At 44.6% G+C, this 18,848-nt stretch overlaps 1 protein-coding gene across 4 annotated transcripts in view; it reads right to left on the bottom strand.

The window, feature by feature from the left end:
- PARP4 (poly(ADP-ribose) polymerase family member 4) overlaps nt 1-18,848 on the bottom strand; it is a 2,216,130-nt gene that overhangs the window by 990,304 nt on the left and 1,206,978 nt on the right. For all 4 annotated transcript variants that reach the window (XM_078657066.1, XM_078657067.1, XM_078657068.1 and 1 more), the window contains 2 exons: nt 8,606-8,701; nt 6,751-6,864 (listed from right to left, as the gene is read on the bottom strand). In XM_078657066.1, the coding sequence (XP_078513192.1) occupies nt 6,751-6,864; nt 8,606-8,701 (210 nt within the window). The remainder of the gene's footprint in view (nt 1-6,750; nt 6,865-8,605; nt 8,702-18,848) is intronic.

Genomic DNA, 18,848 nt, shown 5'->3' with positions numbered 1-18,848 from the left:
ACTGTATGACGCTACTTAACCTATACAAGTCCAAAAGTTCATGTAAGCGAGAAGAGACAACATAAGAGCAGAGAAATCTCTCTACAGCATAACAATGGAGGGCAGGTACCCCCCACCTTTGAGTTATCAAGCACTTAGACAGCATGTAAGCCAAAATCGAGGTAACATGCTCTTACCCTCTCCATGGCCTTACAACACCCCAAGTGAGCAGGCTCCCAGCAGTGCATGGCGTCCATACCAGTAGCCTGGGTCAGCTGTGTAGTAACGGTCAACCAGTACAGTGACAAGGATGGGCAGACCCCAGCATGTGTAGGAAGTTAGCACTGTGTCTGACAACGAGGGTACAGGGCAACTGCTCTTTGAATGTGGCTTGGGAGAGATATGCAAGAAGGACAACGAACTGGATTTACTTAAATCATGCATTTCTAGACACCTTAGCCGAGTAGGACACTATCCGTTCCCAGTCCACTTCTGCAACTGGTACAGCTAGTCCGTCCTCCCACCTAGATCGCACTGCAGTAAGGGTTGGGTTGGGGTGGGAAGGCAGAGAGTTTTCACCTGTGGCCTTAGTGAGCCCGCTAATGAGTGCGTGGCCATTTCCCATTGTGTGGCGGTATTGCCTCATTGCTTGTGGCAGATTCTGCTGCAGCGAAGTTCCAGCTTGTGCGCAGCACATGGGTCAATGCCTGATATGACAAAAACGGCCTGCTGCATATGGCACTCTGTTTCGCCAGGTCCTTAAATGACTGAGTGTGCCATTTTAGAAAAAAGATCCCCAGTTGAGGTTTTGTCTGCTATGTGTCATTGTCGCAGGTCTAAGAGTGCAGAGGACCCACTGAGGTATGGGAGACATAGAAGCGGAAGGACAGGTGTGTAGGGGAGAACAGAGGCAGTGAAGTGAGGCTCCTATGATGGTTAATGCCGATCCTGAGACACTGCTGTCTGAAAGGGAATGGGTTTCCTGCACTTTGAAGCCAAGGGAGGGACAGGCAGCTAAAGAAGAAACAAGCCTTCTCGCTAGGGTGTCTACTACCTGAAAGAAATGTAAATGTGTGCTACTGTTAATCATGAAATCTAAATGCTCCTTGGGAGCCAGTGTATTCTTTTAACTGATGGAGTCATTTGAGGCTTCATGGTGACAAAGATGTATTCTTTTTATGAGGCAACACAAGGATGTTACGAGCTGAGTTCTGGAGTGCGTTCTTCTAATGGAAACCTAAAAGGTTTGCATTAAGTACTGTGTAATTGCATATTGCAAAACAATATATTTTGAAAGCACTTCTCCTGCTCCCATTGCACTCACAATCACAGTTACTATAACATTTGTACGTACAACTGCTGAGTCAGACGTAACACATAAATTGCAGCACCTTTTTGCATCAGAGTCATCTGATGTCCCAAGATCAGTCTGCTGTTTCAGGTGTCTACAGAACAGCGCACTGATCAAGAGAGCATGAGGGATAACATCGAGGCCCACTTAGGAGCCCTGCTGTATTTGAGAAGAAGAGGAACACGGAAGAGGCGGGAACTGGAGGGAAACAAGACGATGGAGGCAGATCCTTACACAGACAACGTTGTTACGTAATTGTCATTTCCTACCACTCTGAGCGAACACCTCGATCCCTGTGGTCTCTTACACCTAAAAATACGGCCACTTCAACAGAAAGCTGGTGCTCCAAGGAGCAACCTATACTTCCTAAAATTTCCCATACATCTTAAGTATTCTCATTCAGCAAAAGAGTGGGGGGCTCTAAAAGGCATACGCATGGTTATACAACTCTGCTGTCCTCAATCCGCAAGCAAAAAATAGTTATGTAAACTACCATTACCAAAGCCGATAGTCAGCATCGCACTCTGACCTTAAAGTATAGCACGGCTGTGTTATTTTTATTCTTCTATGGTTTGATGTACAGACACACTTCAAACAGAGACCATAAGAGAGTTAGCATTATGGGAAACAAATGTTCTACTTTTTAGCAAGCTACCGTGCTATTTATTCTTTGTTCGTGCCCCAATTGAGACGAATTAAAGGCAGAAAACGGGATTCCGAGCAGACGGTCGTCTGGTCTTAAATACCCCATGGCAATTCTAGCCTGTCTCCTTCACGGCAGTGGTTAAGCAGTCATTTGCCCGGCGGTTTCGCATCAGCCCTCTAACGCTGATTGGTAAGACAGATGGTTCATGTCAACACAGGAAAGCAGGGATCCCTACTCCCTGCCACACTGCTCTCCGCCGTTCTCTTCAGGCCACACCACCACTGCCAATGTAAATGTTAATACCCAACAAAATGAAGAACGCGGGAAAGCATACAATGTGCAAATCGGCATATGCTAACATTTCCCCATGAGATTCTACCCACCGAAGAGCCCCCTTCTTGTGTGTGAACTCCATTGATGTTGGTACTGGTGAGCTGATCAGGCATTTCCCAGTCCAAGCCGCTCCACTGTGCTAACCAGGAGCTGTGAATCGTCGCACACCAGATGCCAGCACAGCCTCTTTTTCGTACTGTTTACACATTGAGCTGCTCAGAGAGACAACCAGTGGAAAAGCAAACAAGCATTTACGATGCATTTACACACGGGCTCACGGACAGCGGGAGGGGGGACTGGCTCACGGACAGCGGGAGGGGGGACTGGCTCACGGACAGCGGGAGGGGGGAACGGGCACACAGACAGCGGGAGGGGGACGGGCACACAGACAGCGGGAGGGGGGGGCGGGCTCACGGACAGCGGGCGGGGGGCTGGCTCACGGGCAGCGGGGGGGGGGGGTAGACACGAGTAAAATATGCCGCTTACCTGCCGATGCCAGGCAGACGTCCCTCGTTGCAGTGCCTTCCAGGAGAAATGACCAAAACAAACCCCCCCCCCCCCAAAAAAAAGCACCGCCCACAGCCGCATGACGTAGGCAAAAGCCCAAAAGTCTCGGGAACGCCCACGAATCTGCTCCGGCTTTGACGGACAGATCTCTGTTCCAATGGCTAGCCTCCATTTATGGAGCTAGCCAATGGAACAGAGGGCGGATTCCCAAGCCACATACTGTCAACATAAGATGTCGCCTGCGCCGAAAAGCTGCGCGGTGCGCAGCTTTCGACAGGCGAAACCTAAAAAGGGTCCCAGAAAAAGAAGTCCTCCAGGTGAAGAGGTCAGGAGGGTCCCAGCAACAAAAGTCCATCAGGCATCCAGGGGCTGGGCAGGGCCCAGGGAGGAAAGCCTTCCCCTGGGCCCCAGCTGCAACGCGCCCCTGGTAGATTCAAGTAGGAACAAGAACATTTTACAGGAGGTCACAGCCTCTTTTTATACACACAAATCCTTTGTCTCGAGGGTGCAGGGTGGGGGAAAACCAGACGCAGCTGGTTCTGGAGCACTCTGTTGTGCTCAGCCCCTCTCCCCATTCACAGGACAGGCTAGGGACATCAGTCGCACCACAAGGGCGGAGCCAGCATTGTGTAGGGAAGGCCCAGCCCTATTCAGATCCCAGGTGCACCCCTCCCTCACATCAACATGCAGATCTCTCCATTCACCACCGGGGCAGACCCATCCTGACTCCTGGAGCCAGGCACACCAGCCAGCTGCAGCCAATCACAAGCCAAACAGTCAATTCACATTTATGACACAGACATGCCAGCTTCTAGAAGTGGCACTTCCACACGAGACACAGTAAATCCGCGCACATCATCACGCAGCATTCAATCTCACGAGTTCGCACATACCAAACTCGGCCCTGCACTCCCCACACATCAGGAACTACCATGGACACATATATTCCCCATGTATTCCTATGGGAGGGCAGGCCACTCTCACACAGGCACTCAGAGAGCGCACACACTTTACACTGGGGCACAGTGTCAAAGTGCGCAAAGACCCGAAATCACTACAATTATGTAATAATACAAGGCAAAAAGTTCAGGGGTGAACCTGCCAGAAGGGACAAGTCCAACAGTACAGAACCAAGCGGCTCGATTGATATACAAACAGCTCAGGTGGCAACACGTTTCCCCTTCTTAGGAAGCTGCACTGGCTACCCATTCCCCAGCGCTGCGCTTTAAAAGTTGGTTGCCTCGTGTTTAAATCCCTGAATGGCCAGAGCCCTAAATTCATAGATAATCTCATCTTCCAATACACTCCCTCACGAAACCTTCGCTCGGCCCAGCTCCAACTCCTGACTGTCCCTACCTTCATCCTGAAGCGTCAAGGGGGATGCAGGTTTGCAACTCTGGCCCCCTGCCTTTGGAACTCCATCGCCTTGGAAATCAGGTCAAGCGCTGACCTACTAAGTTTCTCAAAACCTGGCTATTCACCCAAGCATATGAATTAACTGTGTCCGGTTCGGAAGCCCCCTAGTACTAAGCGCCAAGAAACCAACCGGTGCACGAGCGCTTTACAAATCCTTGGTAACATAACATTATTCTTCAGTGAAGAAGGCGCGATCACCAGGTGGGTGGTAGATGGTGTGAAGTTTGATAGATGGGGAGCCGTTACCTTTAAGTTAAACGCCGAGGTATTCAAAAGTCACGTATTCTGCATTCTTTAATATGGAAAGTTGAATTTCAGCTTTGTGGATTATGGCTAGACTTCCACCTGCTCTTTCAGGTCTGTCATGTCTAATGATGGAGTAACCAGGAGGTGTAAGTAGGTTAAGTATGGCAATTGAATGGTCACTGAGCCAAGATTCAGTGAGAAAAGCGATATCAATTCCCTCACTGAGAATGGTTGTGGTGATATCTGTAGCATGTTGCTTTGCCGATCTACAGTTGACAAGGATGCAAAAAAGAGGGCAGGAATTATCCTTGGCAGATATTCGAGTATGAATGGTGGTGTACTGAGCAGGAGGTCTGGGTGAATTCTAAATGACAGGGGTTCTATTAATTCCCACCATCACAGGGATTGTAGAGGGAGGATTATGGACCATGATCTGGGTCTTGGGGAGGTAAGATTCGCTGAGCACATCCGCTTCCTGTGCGGTTAAAGGGCAGGGTGAGTGGTGGGGCCCGTTGGCCAGCCGGCATAGGGGGATGGAGGGCCAGGTGGAGGATTGTAAGCAAGTCGGCCAACCTGTATGAGGAGGCAATTTCCGACTCACGTGTGAGTGAGAGTGGGCAGGGATGGCCTGGGTAAAGAGATCCTTCTAAGATGCGCTAAGTCGGTAGCAAGAGAGTTGAGTTTACGCTCCATCCGGTTCAGAATCTTTGAGACAGCATTATAGGTTTATCCCTCATTTAGGGTGGGGGAAAACGCAGTAAAACCTGCATATGCGGGAGCAGAAAACACAGCGTTATGGGGGTGATCTGTGTCATGAGGACAAGGATTGAAGACAGTCTGAGTGAGAAGCATAGGGGCTACCTTGGGAAGTGGGGGAATGTCAGCTGAGTATTTAGTCGCTGATGGTCTAAGGGTGTGACCTTCGTCGCTAGGTTTGCAGTGGGCATCATTTGGATTTGTTACAGCGAGCTTGTATGTAAAGGTCTGAGGAGGTGGGGACCTTCTAGTAGGCACTTGTCTACAGTGAGAGTTGGAGGGGGTGTCAAGGTTGCTGGTTAAGTCCGGGGGAGTCTGAGGGTTGGATACATAGAGAGTGGGAAAATACGCAGCCAGTCATGAGTAAAGGGGAGCAGAGAGTGCTAAGTTTTAGGGGTAATCAGTGTCAAAGGGCGTATTATATGAAGGAAATAATTTGACACAAGAAACACTGCAACATCATATGCTAAATCTTGTAAGGCTTTGATTACAAATTAAGAAATGACAAATAAAAAGGCTGATTGAAGCACAGTTTACATATAAATCTGCCATGTAGAGATGGACTAAGAATTTGTTTTTGCTTGCAAAACTAGATAATTTTCGTGTATACTTGCTTCAAGTGTCTCCTGATAGAAAAATGTTTTCCTACTTTACTTTTTAAACAAGAAAGAAATATATGGGAAATATAGTACATGCACCTTTCTGAACAAAGCCACAAAAAGCAACGTCTTGGCATTTTTTAGCACTTTACAAATATTTCTAAGAGTAGATACCAAATTGAGAAAATTAAGAGCATATATTATCTACAACTAGCTTACCCGTCGCGCGTTGCTGCAATCTTAAAAGAAAGGAAATTTAAGTAAACTTGTTATGATAACATTCAATTTACATTGTGTCATTTTTATTAAAACGTATTCATTTTAATTCGGAAAACATTTCAAAGTGTTGTTTTAATTCTGTTTTTTTATTCGAGTGCTTGTGGATACACAATATTTTTTCTTTTTCCGTCTGATGCGTAGACGAATAAATCAGAAGGTTTTCCGACGCGTGAGCTGGCCACATACAGTTGTCCATGTGATAAGCATGGATTCTCCAAATCTAGTCCACACACTTGCAGCGATTGACCTTGTGCTTTGTTGATGATCATTGCAAAAGCGAATCGCACCGGAAAGTGTAAACGTTCAGTATTGGAAAGATTATGAGGGCCCTGGGTAGCCGGGGTGCCGATATTTAACAATTTTATTTTTCTTTGCCAGAAACCTTCGAGGGAGTGTACTCAACAACTTTTAACACATTTTTTTTTAAGCCAGAAACCGTCGCGGGAGTGTACTCAACAACTTCCCAAAGTTTCATGCCGATCGGATGAATGGTGTAGTAATACATAAAGGACAAACGGACATACTTTGGTTTTTATATATATAGATAGAAGATAGATTATGCGATACACAACAGGCAAGTTTGTCCTGTATACAGTGTTAACAATGACAATGATTATCATATTTTTTATGTCTCTCACCGTGTCTCGGTCATCAGGATCCTGTCCCCATGTCATATAAGGTAGAATATCAACATCTTCTGCAGCCATAAGTTGTAGAATGTCTGGAATGTCAACTTGAGATTCCATGGCATCCTAAATAAAGCAGGAAAAGTTTTTAATAAATAGAAGTTTAAATTATTGTTTTAGCTTTTGTACTAACCTCCAAATGACTGTCTAACATTAATTATTGGTAGATGGTGGAAAAGAACAAATTGATTACCTTTGGCAACGCTCCTTCTGCTGGATACTCTAGCCACTGGACTCCCCTGGGGGTCTAGTTTTCAGAAATGTCTGGGTTTGATAGGTTTTCCTAGATGGCCGGCGAGCCCGGTACCAAAAACGCAGGTGACTCCATCACGAGACCAGTTAGTTTTGCGATCGATAATTTAGAAGTCTCCACAGTACGTTTTGGGCCATTTCTTGTTGCGAGCACTAGGCCTACCCACACAAGTGAGGTACCATTTTTATTGGGAGACCTGAAGGAATGCTGGGTGGTAGGAAATTTGTGGTGGCCTTTCCCACACAGAAAAGTGAGAACAAATTTGATTTTATTTTTAGCTAAATTTGAGGTTTGCAGGGGATTCTAGGTAGGAAAATGTTGGGAGATACACATAAGGTGCACCTCCCTGGTCTAGGTGTCTAGTTTTCAGAAATGTTTTGGTATGGTAGATTTCCCTAGATGGCCGCTGAGGCCGATCAAAAAAGCTGGTGACTCCATTGCATAACCAGGTAGTTTTACAGGAAAACCTTAAAGGATCTACACAAATGACTCCGGGGTAAATTCTGATTTTTTTCTGACAAAAGTATGCCTGTCCCTGAAAGCTAGGAAGATGGTGATTTCAGCACTGCAAACCTATTGATACCATTTGCAGGAAAAAAACAGATGCTTTCTTCAGCAGCACGTTTTCCTCATTTTTCAAAAACGAAATGTTGCTGTATTTTGGCTAATTTCTGGGTCCCTTCTAGGAGAATCCACAAACCCTGGGTACCTTTAAAATCCTCAGGATTTTGGAAGAAAAAGATGTAAATTTGGCGTGGATACCTAATGTGGACAAAAAGTTACAGTGCTCTAAGCGAGAAATACCCCAAATAGCCAAACAAAAAAAGCTTAGCACATGGAGGGGGAAGGACTAGCAGTGAAAGGGTTAATAGATCCTTAAAGTCAGGGCAAACATCAACCCTATTTACTTGCAGCACAAACGCTAAATTTTAAACGATATTGTTAGACTAGGATTCAGCCTGTTTGCCATGGGCGAGATCAAACAATAAAGGAAAGACACTAGCCAAACATATAGTTTCAGACTTTGTTATTATACAACTGAATACTTGCCACATATTACATGCTACGTCATATCTGAGTGAGCCATTTCTTTTTAATTCCATCATTCCGACTTTTAGGCCATGTGCTTTAGCGATCAAAGAATGTTTTAATCTAACAGCCATGCAGCAAGTAAGCACTTAATTAAATTTTAAAACATTTTTTCAACTAAATTAATGGTTGTGTCTATACATTTAACTACTAACTATATCCATTCTTTATAAAGTATTTTGGTGTGAACAGAGCTTAATAGCACAAACACTAAATAGCATTATTAATGAAAGAGAACATAATTGTATTGCAATCGTATTCGGAGACAACACTTGGGTGTTAATTCTATTTGAATTGATATTGTTTTAATCTTTAATCTGTGTATTTTAGAGTCATATGCACTCGCTTTAGCCAATGTAGTAACAACATCAAGCTCTAAATCACTCTGATAGTGCATAAAAGATAATTTTCAACCTTACTTTTAAATCAAAGTTACTTTCATCAAAGACATTCGTGTTTACATACCCTTTTCTCGATGGCCACAAAACTTGTAAACTGGGTCACAATTGAATATTCCTTGCTGAGTTCAATTATCATTGATTTTAACATTTGTTTCCTCATCTAGGAAAAAATTCAACACATTATAATCATATAAAGACAATGTTCATAACGGCAGAAAATACACACACACAATGTATGTCTGAGTCAATCATGACATAAATGGACACATTTTCCAGAGCGTGATTATTGCAAACAGCCAGAACGAGAGGAGACAATTATCCACCCCCTCGACCCCCCGCATATAACTGAGAAGGCACCACTGTTGCCTGTCAACGCTATACTGTAGAATATGTTCAAGTCTTCTATCAATGGCTTCTTAATCAGCTGTTAAATATCACTGCTACTCAGTGCGAAGTGGGGTGTTTAGAGCTTCAATGGCAGGGCACAGTACATATGAGCGAGCACTCCTTGGTAAATGGCAAGCCCTTTTTGGTTCTGCCTCATGCAATGTGCTAAATTCTTCTTGGATTCTAAGGTAGTGCATTCTTCTGAACAGCACAGATATCCAGTAGTGCGAGGGCATGGTAGTGAGGGGTGCAGTATTCTCACAGCATTTATAATTCACCTCTAAGGAACAGGGAATAACTGTAGGACTCCATGTTTGTGCACCACATTTTTACCTCATTCAGGGAAGTTTTCTCGTGCACATTTCTCACGGCCTTTACTAGCAAAAAATATGAGTGTGGTGTTCCAGCACACCTTGTAATCAGATTCAGTCGGATTGGGATTCACAAGGTACGTGTATTAAGGACCTTAACACGGATATATCATCAACACATACCCATGGTAACGTACTTAAATCAACAGCATAATTACAAAGTGGCTTTGTCTTATTACATTTGTGCTTATTTTACTAGTTTACTTTGACTAGGCTTCTGGTAGCTTCTTTCTCCAGACACTCCGGCCCTAAACTGTCCATCAAGTTACTATCTAAGAATCAATATGCTCCATACATAAGCTGCACATGTCTCCCATGCCATTAGTGGTAAGACATTCTCTAGTTAGTTTGAAAGTTTGAAACAAATCTGTAATTATTTGGCATTGAGTACATTTTACTAATTATGAGGTTGCAATCATTGACATCATAAAAAGTGTGTGTTAAAAATACTTTCTTTATCCCATTAGATTAAACGTGACAAACCCCTCTCTACCATTCTCCAGTAAACTACTTTTGAGAGTTCAAACCATGTCAACTTTTGAAATGCTTCAAATGCCATAGCACCAACTACGCGGCAGCTGTTCATAGCTCTCCCATGGATTTGAAATTAATACCCACAATAAGACCATGACCCTATATTTACATGAACATAAAAGATCTGTTTTTTTCGTGTATGTAAAAAGCTATAGAATAGCAAATGCTGTGAGTCGTTATTCTTAAATAATTATGAAATTTCTTGAATGGTGTAGCTTGGGATAATTTAATTAGATGTGCATTTAAAATGTTAAATTTACACATCGCTAGTAAGCATTCTGCATTCTATTCCCCATTACGAGTTGTTGCAATGCAGTTGACAATAAATATGAAGTGTACCACATTTGCAAAGCTTAATCTTTGTTCAGTATACATTTTGAAGATGATGCAGATCTTCTATTTGTTCATTGCCAAGTTTAATCATCCGGCATTTAAGAAATTGGAGTATTTGTTGTGGGCGTTGAGAAGCCATTACAAATAATTAACACAATACATGTCAGGGTGAACCACATATTCACTAATAAAACTTGTGCTTAACATTCTGGTAGCATGCACAAAAGCAGTCAGGCTTAGCTTAGAGGCAATGTAAAAATTATTTATGCAGTACTCAACAGTTATCAAGTGAAAACACAGCACAACAAAAATCCCAAAACAATTTAGAAAAATAGAGTACATTTAATAAATAAAAGGACGCCAAAACAACAAAAATCCAATACGTAGAACAGGAGTTATACATTTTTTAAGTTTAAGGTTAAAAATAGTGGCAATAAGCGCAAGCTCTGGGACATTGGTAAGGTTTAAGACTGACCGTGATGAAGAGTGGGCAGGATACAAGGGCCAGTTTTGTCACAGAGAAGAGTTTTACAGTAGAATTTAGTCTCTGGAATGGAACCCAAAAATCTTTGTAGGGCAGGCCAGTAAGCTGTGGCAGAAGAGAGCTCCAAGTCATCAGATAGCTGTTAGATGAGATGCTGGTGAAGCCATTGACTTTTGGCGGGAAAGATCAGAGTGGGAAAAATTTGAATTTTTTAGCCAGATAATGTCCCTCCTGCACAAAATACTTTTCCTGCCTTCGACCAGTGAAGATTACTATATTAGGACTTTTTTGGAGCCCGGATTCTCCAAGCAGGGGAAGGCTGCAAGATGTAGCCAAAGGGGGCTCCATGAGTCCAGACACCTTCTCCATGAAGTCCCATTGGATCAGATTTGCTTCTGTGGATAGGAACGCAGTGGGAGAAACTGGAATCTTTGGCCCAGTGGAGATGCATCTTCGTTGAATCAACTTGGCAGTTGGTCCTGTCCCCTGACGGTTCACAGAGCAAAAATGTTATGAGTACATTTTAAAGCCTTGGCACAGGACTTAGGGGTCAAGACTCACTGCAACAAAGGCCAGGAGCAGGGCCCTGACTTGTAAATTCAGGAAAGAGCGTGTTGTGTCCCTATAGCCCAAACAAGTGAGCCGCATGTCACTTGGAGTCCACTTCTGTGTCCTAGGTAGGAGGAGGACAGCAGGTCCAGTCTTCAAGGCTCTTCTTAGGTCATTGACAGCAGGTCAAGTCCTCTTTTGTTCCTCACAGGTCCAGAAGTCAACTGTGGAGGGTACTAGGAATACCACATATGTGCCCAGTGCCAGCCAATGAGTGAGGAAAACTTGAGTCTACTCCCTAACCAATAGCAAAAGTTCCCGGGCTGACCCTATCCACAATTGGAGCACTTCCTGTATGTTTTACTGTAACCTATCCCACGGTGTTCCTCTCTACCCAACACGGCAGAACCCTTTTCCTGGTCTCTCTCAGTTTCCCCATCTTGCATGCTTGCCCATGTCTCCCCTCTCCTCCCATTTCAGTCATCGCTTCCAGCTGCCTTATCTCGCCACTCATTCCTATTTCCAGGTGCTATCCTTTGCTTTCTCCCACTCGCTCCTCGCTTTGTGCCTACCCTCTCTATCTCATTCCATGCCAAGTCTTCTCAGGACAGTCCATTCTTGCTCAAATTTCACATGGATAGGGGTTTATTAACTTGTTTTACCTCACGTGGGCAAATCAAAACCTCCTGACCTTGCATTGTTTTAGCAAGTACCACTGTCTGATTTCCCACCTTGTCACTATCAAGGGGGCCCCCCGGAGCCGCAGGGTAAAGATTTCTAAACCCTGGCATAAGGACTTAGTCCAATGCACCAACACAAATTAGAAATCCAGTTGGACAACAACTCGTACACAACCCACTTAGCAATACTGCGTAGGTGGCGTTTTCCGGTCGGGATTAATTCCTCTAGATAAAGTCAGGGACACAAAGGATCTCCAAATCCGCTTTAATTGATGAATAACAAACTCAGAAAAGCACTAAAAAAGATGGGATAATGTTTATCTTCTAAATCCTAAATTTAGCACATAAAATATGAATGGTAATCACAAGAATGCAAAACAAAAGGCAACAATGCATGAGACGGCAATATGAACAGTACAAACATAGCATCCTAATATACTATAGCCTCTTTTAAGCCCTATGCTAAAATTCCGCAGAAGCGGAAAATAGCATGACTATAAATCGAGTTTCTTAAGATGGGTCTCACAGCATACCGCAGAAATAGCTAGTCAGCTCTTCCCCATCACAACCCTTGACTGGGACTGATAAGCAATTCGGGGCTGAAGGTTGCACCACAATCAGAGTTCCAAACAAACCCCAATTGCGGCTGGTTTGCAGCAAATCGGTGTGACCTCTGGACTGAGAGTTCTGTTGCAAAGCCTCTCCAAATTACGGCCAAATATAGCACCTTATAGCACCTGATCACTGATTTTTATCTCATGTTTGTAAGTTTTGTGACTCTAAAGTCCCAATAAGACAAAATAAGTATGGTGATGAACATGTAATTTCAATGCATCCATATGAACATGGGAGAGACCACAATATAAACAAAGAAAATAGGTCAGCTTAGATAGAAGGCAGACATGGTGCTAACACTTCTGTACATGTCTAAAATGCCAAACTCTCTAAAAGAAAGATAAAAAGACTTTGAAACAAGGATACAGTAAATATAGAAGAAATTTCACAGTGTCCATGATAACCTAAAGGAGCATCTGAGGCAGGAAGCAACATGAGGCAGGAAGCAACATAATGCCGTGAGCCTTAGCAGATTAAGTCACTGCAAAGAGTTTATCTTCTTCGGGTAAAACATAAACATGGCAGACCCCCTAGCACAGATCGCACCTAACCTGTATATCCCCAAATAGTCAAGCATGAAATATACCTGAAATGAGCACTCAATACTGATGTCCTTACAGGATGATGTACCCATAGATTTGGATGTTTTGCGAGCTGAACTGGGCATCACAGAAATTATACATTGAGAGCGGTTCAAAATTACGTTATAAGTTCACACCATTAGGGACACACCAGGATATTGATCTCTTTAGGGAAAAGGTATCTAAAGATTTATACAAACTGTTTGCTTGTCTCATTACCTCACCTAATACTGATTACAACTTGAGTATGTCCGAGATATCAGCACTGAGGGAGTTACGAACTGATGAGTCAATAGTGATTAGGGAGGCGGATAAGGGAGGTAATGTTGTGGTGATGAACATGATTGATTACATCTAGGAGATCAATAGACAACATGATGATACAAACTGCTATAAAAAGGTGACAAATAATCCAATCAAAACTCTTCTCATCATCTCAATATGAGATCATCCGAGTGGCGAGGAAGTTCTCTTTTAACAGATGAGAAATTCAAGTATCTTGTGGTCAGGGAACCATGTTGCCATATATATATATTTTACCCAAAATACACATGGGGGGTGTTTTCCCCCAGGAAGACTTATAATTTCAGGGGTGTCCTCACCAACGAAAAGACTCTCTGAGTATGCTGGTATATTCCTTCAGACATCTGTTCGTTATCTGCCTGCGTGTATCGAAGACAGAAAGGCTATATTAAACAAATTTGAGGAGGTTACATGGTCTGATGACTTGATGTTTCTAACCATGGGTGTGACAAGTCTATACACCTGTATTAAAAAGGAATTTGGTACCAGGGTGATTAAATCTTTCCTAAGACAGAGGACCGCTGACCATCTTGAACATAATTCTGTATTGATGGAAAATTATGGATATCAATCTTGGTAATAGTTGTTTATTACATGTCAATCAGTGGTACCATCAAATTCAGGGTCCCGCAATGTGCTCCAGGTTTGCTCCTGCCTATGCAATGCTTTTTATGGGCTGGTATGAGCTGGAGTACGCCTGGGGCTGATTTGCCTCCCCTGGACTGAATACATTGTATTTTGGGAGAGGCATATAGATATAATGCTTTGGAACAGTACCGTGGATCAGTTGATGGTTTACCATGAATTTTTCAATGATAATCCATATAATATACAGATTACGATCAATCATAGCAAAGGACAAATTGAGTTTCTCTACATTTTATTTTGTTAAGATTGACATGATAAAGAGCACTATGTTTCGAAAAACCACAGCTTGCAATAGTACTCTCCATTCCTCCAGCGTAAACCCAAAGCATATTACTAATAACATACCCAATGTGGAAATGGTGCTCGTTAAACACAATTGTAGCACTGAGGATGCTTTTGTCGCCAACATTAGAAATACAAAACATTGATTTATAAATGGACGGTATGACATTAAAACGCTTGATAAGGCTGAGAAAAAAATAGTACATACTGCTAGGCGAACAATTTACTTACCTTAGGTAACAATGTATCTGTAAGAGACATACATCAGTTATACATTTCTTACCTTAGAATTACCCCCAGGGGTCAGACTTGATCTGGAGAAATTTTTTCATAGCAGTACTCCTGCGCGTCGGTAGGTGGCATTGGTCGACTCAGCGTCCGTTGTCAGTGTCGTGGTCGCCGGGATTACGCCGCAGTGTTCACTTACACGCCGTCCATGAGCGCTGACCTCAGTTCGGACACGACTTTCCACGCCAGAAGCGCAGACCCATGCAAGACATTGACCACTGGTGCACAAAACTAGAGCCCTATAAGGGAGTCCCTATCCCTAGAAGTCAGTTCGCAGAACGGGGAGGATGAGTGGGTCGGTAAGGAATCTATAACTAATGTATGTCGCTTACAGTGCATGGTATCAATTTAGAGAGAGGACAGCTGGGCTGTGAGTCTGATTAGCAGGCCCACAACCACACTAAAGTCGAAAAACCAGAGAATCACAGCAAAAAGTGGGGGTGACCATAGGAAGCTGACCCTACTCTCCTACACAACCCCCCAAATGCAGGGAGATTAAACTAACCTTGACCAGTTGAGTCTTCGTTTTTTAAGTGGAAATATCTGGTGAGTCCATCTGCATTGGCATGGTCAGTCCCAGGTCTATGTTCCACTGTAAAGTCCATCCCCTGTAGGGAAATGGACCACCTAAGTAGTTTGGGATTTTCACCCTTCATCTGATTTAGCCACAAGAGGGGCTTATGGTCTGTCTGAATCTTGAAGTGAGTACAAAACAAGTATGGCCTCAGCTTCTTCAGGGCCCAAACAACAGCAAAGGCCTCCCTCACAATAGCTGACCAACGTTTCTCTCTAGGGGTCAGCCTTCTGCTAATAAAAGCTACTGGCTGGTCTTGACCATTTTTACCTAGTTGTGAAAGCACAGCACCTACCCCCAACTCAGAAGCATCTGTTTGAACAATGAACTCTTTGGAGTAGTCTGGACTTTGCAGAACAGGAGCAGTGCACATGGCCTGCTTCAGGTCATCAAATGCCTTTTGACAGCTGACTGTCCACTGAACTTTCTTAGGCATTTTCTTGGAAGTTAAGTCATTAAGGGGTGTCACTATGGAACCATACCCCTTGACAAATTTCCTGTAGTACCCAGTCAGGCCCAAGAAAGCTCTGACCTGAGTCTGGGTGGTTGGAGCAGTCCAGTCCATTATGGTCTGGATCTTGCTCTGCAATGGTTGAACCTGGCCTCCACCTACAAGGGGCCCAGGTATACAACCTGACTCTGCCCTATCTGGCACTTTGTAGCCTTGATAGTTAGGCCTGCCTTTTGCAGGGTCTCCAAAACATTATTTAGGTGGATCAGGTGATCTTCCCAAGTGGAGCTAAAGACAGCAATATCATCAAGATAAGCTGCACAGTAGTCATCCAGACTTGAGAGGACTTGGTTCACCAACCTTTGGAATGTAGCAGGTGCATTCTTCAAACCAAAGGGCATCACCACAAATGAATAATGCCCACCAGGGGTTGAAAATGCTGTCTTTGGCTTTGCATAATCAGCTAGTCTGATCTGCGGTAGCCAGCTGTCAAGTCAAATGTACTCCAAAACTTGGCAGATGCCAATCTGTCAATGAGTTCATCTGCCCTTGGTATTGGATAGGCATCTGTCCTAGTGACATTATTGAGGCCTCTGTAATCCATGCAAAACCTCATCTCTCTCTTACCATCTTGGGTGTGAGGTTTAGGTACCAGGACTACTGGACTGGCCCAAGGGATGTCTGCGGGCTCAATGACTCCCAAATCCAACATCTTTTGGACCTCTGTCCTGATACAGTCCCTGACATGATCAGGTTGCCTGTAAATCTTACTTGTAACAGGCAGACTGTCCCCAGTGTCCCACTTCATGAGTGCACCAGGTAGTCTGACTTGGAGTCAGAGAAAACATATGTCTGTAGGACTGTAGAACTTGTCTGCAGTCCTGTTGCTGTTGGTCAGTGAGGCTGCCTGCCAAGGGTACACCATCAACTGAAGCATCATCAGGGTTCTGAGAAAGCAGGTCTGGGAGAGGGTCACTCTCTTCCTTCTGTCCCTCATCTGTAGCCATGAGCAAGCCCATGTCTGCCCTGTGAACATATGGTTTAAATCTGTTGACATGAAGCACCCTTTGGGGGCTCCTGGGAGTTCCAAGGTCAACCAAATAGGTGACTTCTCCCTCGTTCTCAACAATAGTGTGGGGTCCACTCCACTTGTCTTGGAGAGCTGCTGGGGCCACAGGCTCCCACACCCATACTTTCTGTCCTTGCTGGTAAACAGTCAGCACAGCCTTTTGGTCATGCCAGGCCTTTTGCAATTCCTGACTAGCCTCAAGGTTTTTAGATGCCTTTTTCATGTACTCGGCCATCCTGCAGCGGAGACCAAGCACATAATCCACAGTGTCCTGTGTGGGAGGTTTGAGAGGTAACTCTCATCCCTCCTTCACCAGACACAGGGGTCCTCTTACAGGGTGCCCAAACAGAAGTTCAAAAGGGCTGTAGCCAACCACCTTCTGTGGGACCTCTCTGTAAGCAAACAAAAGGCAGGGCAGCAGGATGTCCCATCTCCGCCTGAGCTTTTCAGGGAGACCATTAATCATGCCCTTTAAGGTCTTGTTGAATCTCTCAACTAGACCATTGCAATGTGGATGATAGGGTGTGGTGAACTTGTAGTTCCCTCCACACTCCTTCCACATAGCAGTCCAATATCCAGACATAAAGTCTGCACCTCTGTCTGAGACAACCTCCTTTGGAAAACCCACTCTTGAGAAAACTCCCAGGAGGGCTCTTGCCACAACAGGTGCTGTTTTGGTCCTTAGGGGACTAGCTTCTGGGTATCTGGTGGCATGACCCACTACCACCAGAATAAACCTGTGCCCAGAGGCTGTTTGGGGATCCATTGGTCCAACAATGTAAATCCCTATACGTTGAAAGGGAACCCCCACCAAAGGTAGTGGTATTAGGGGGGCCTTTGTGGTGCCACCTGATTTGCCACTGGCTTGGCAGGTGACAAAGGAGCGACAAAACTCCTTGGTATCCTCTGACATATGAGGCCAGTGAAAGTGAGGGACAAGCCTGTCCCAAGTCTTGTTCTGGCCAAGATGTCCTGCGAGGGGAATATCATGGGCTAGTGTGAGAAGGAAGCCCCTGAATGCCAAAGGTACGACCAACCTTCTGGAAGCTCCAGGCTTGGGGTCTCTAGCCTCTGAATACAGGAGCCCATCATCCCAATAGACTTTGTGGGTCCCACTAGCATTTCCAGCAACCTCAGCAGCAGCTTGCTGTCTGGGGGGTTCAAGAGAAGGGCAGTCTAACTGTGCCTGCCTCCAATATGCCCTGGAGGGTCCCCCTGTCCAAAGAAACTCAACCTGATCAGGCTTAAGCTCTTCTAGGACAGTTTCCTCCTGGGTCTCACAATCAGCTTCCTGTGAAGTCTGACCCTCGTCCTGAGGATAGGGGGAAGGCACTGCCTTAACCCTACTGCTTCTCCTCCTGGTAGGCAACTGGTCCATTGTTCCAGAATCCAGTGCCAGTTCAGTGTTGCTATTTCTGACCTGTGACCTAGTCACAGCAAGGACATGTGCTGATTTATGCATGGGTCCTATACTCCACTTCAGCCCAAGCTGAAGTCTCCAGGTCATTTCCAAGCAAGCATTCTACAGGGAGGTCTGAGCTAACCACAACCTTTTTGAGGCCAGTTACCCCTCCCCAGGAGAAATTAACAATTAACATACTGTGAGTGGTAGTGACATTGTTAGCATTGGTCACTAGGTAATTTTCACCTAGTATGATCTGTCCAGGGTCCACAAAGCCAGGCGTCACCATTGTGACACTAGCACATGTGTAGGCCTGAGTCACTTTGTCATTAATTAAAGGAGTGTGCCTGTACTTGCCCAAGTTATTGGGACTCACAGTAGAGGACATTATTATGTCCCCATCACAGATCAAAACAGCTTGAGTTGGTATTCTGACTAGGCCAGAATCCATCTCAGTTCCCAGGGTTAACCCTACTACACCCTTCTGTTGAGAACCACCACTTGGAGCTGAACTAGGGGGAACAGTTGCCTTAGGGGCAATGGTGGCTGGAGCTGTCTCCTTTTTGGCACAATCACTGGTTCAGTGAGTATTTACTTTACAAATCTTGCACCAAGGTTTCTTTGGGCCTTCTTTCTTCTTAGATTGTTGGGAACCCCCCCCCATTAGAAGCTTTTTGGGGACCTCGAGAAGACTTCTGGCCTTTTGCTTTCTCCCCACCCTTTTGGTCTTGCTTCTTCTGATCACCACCTTGGTTC

The sequence above is a fragment of the Lissotriton helveticus genome, chromosome 8 (assembly GCF_964261635.1).
Source record: "Lissotriton helveticus chromosome 8, aLisHel1.1, whole genome shotgun sequence".
Lineage (NCBI taxonomy): Eukaryota > Metazoa > Chordata > Amphibia > Caudata > Salamandridae > Lissotriton > Lissotriton helveticus.
Note: the sequence above shows the minus strand (reverse complement) of the source record. Positions and strands in the feature narration are given on the sequence as shown.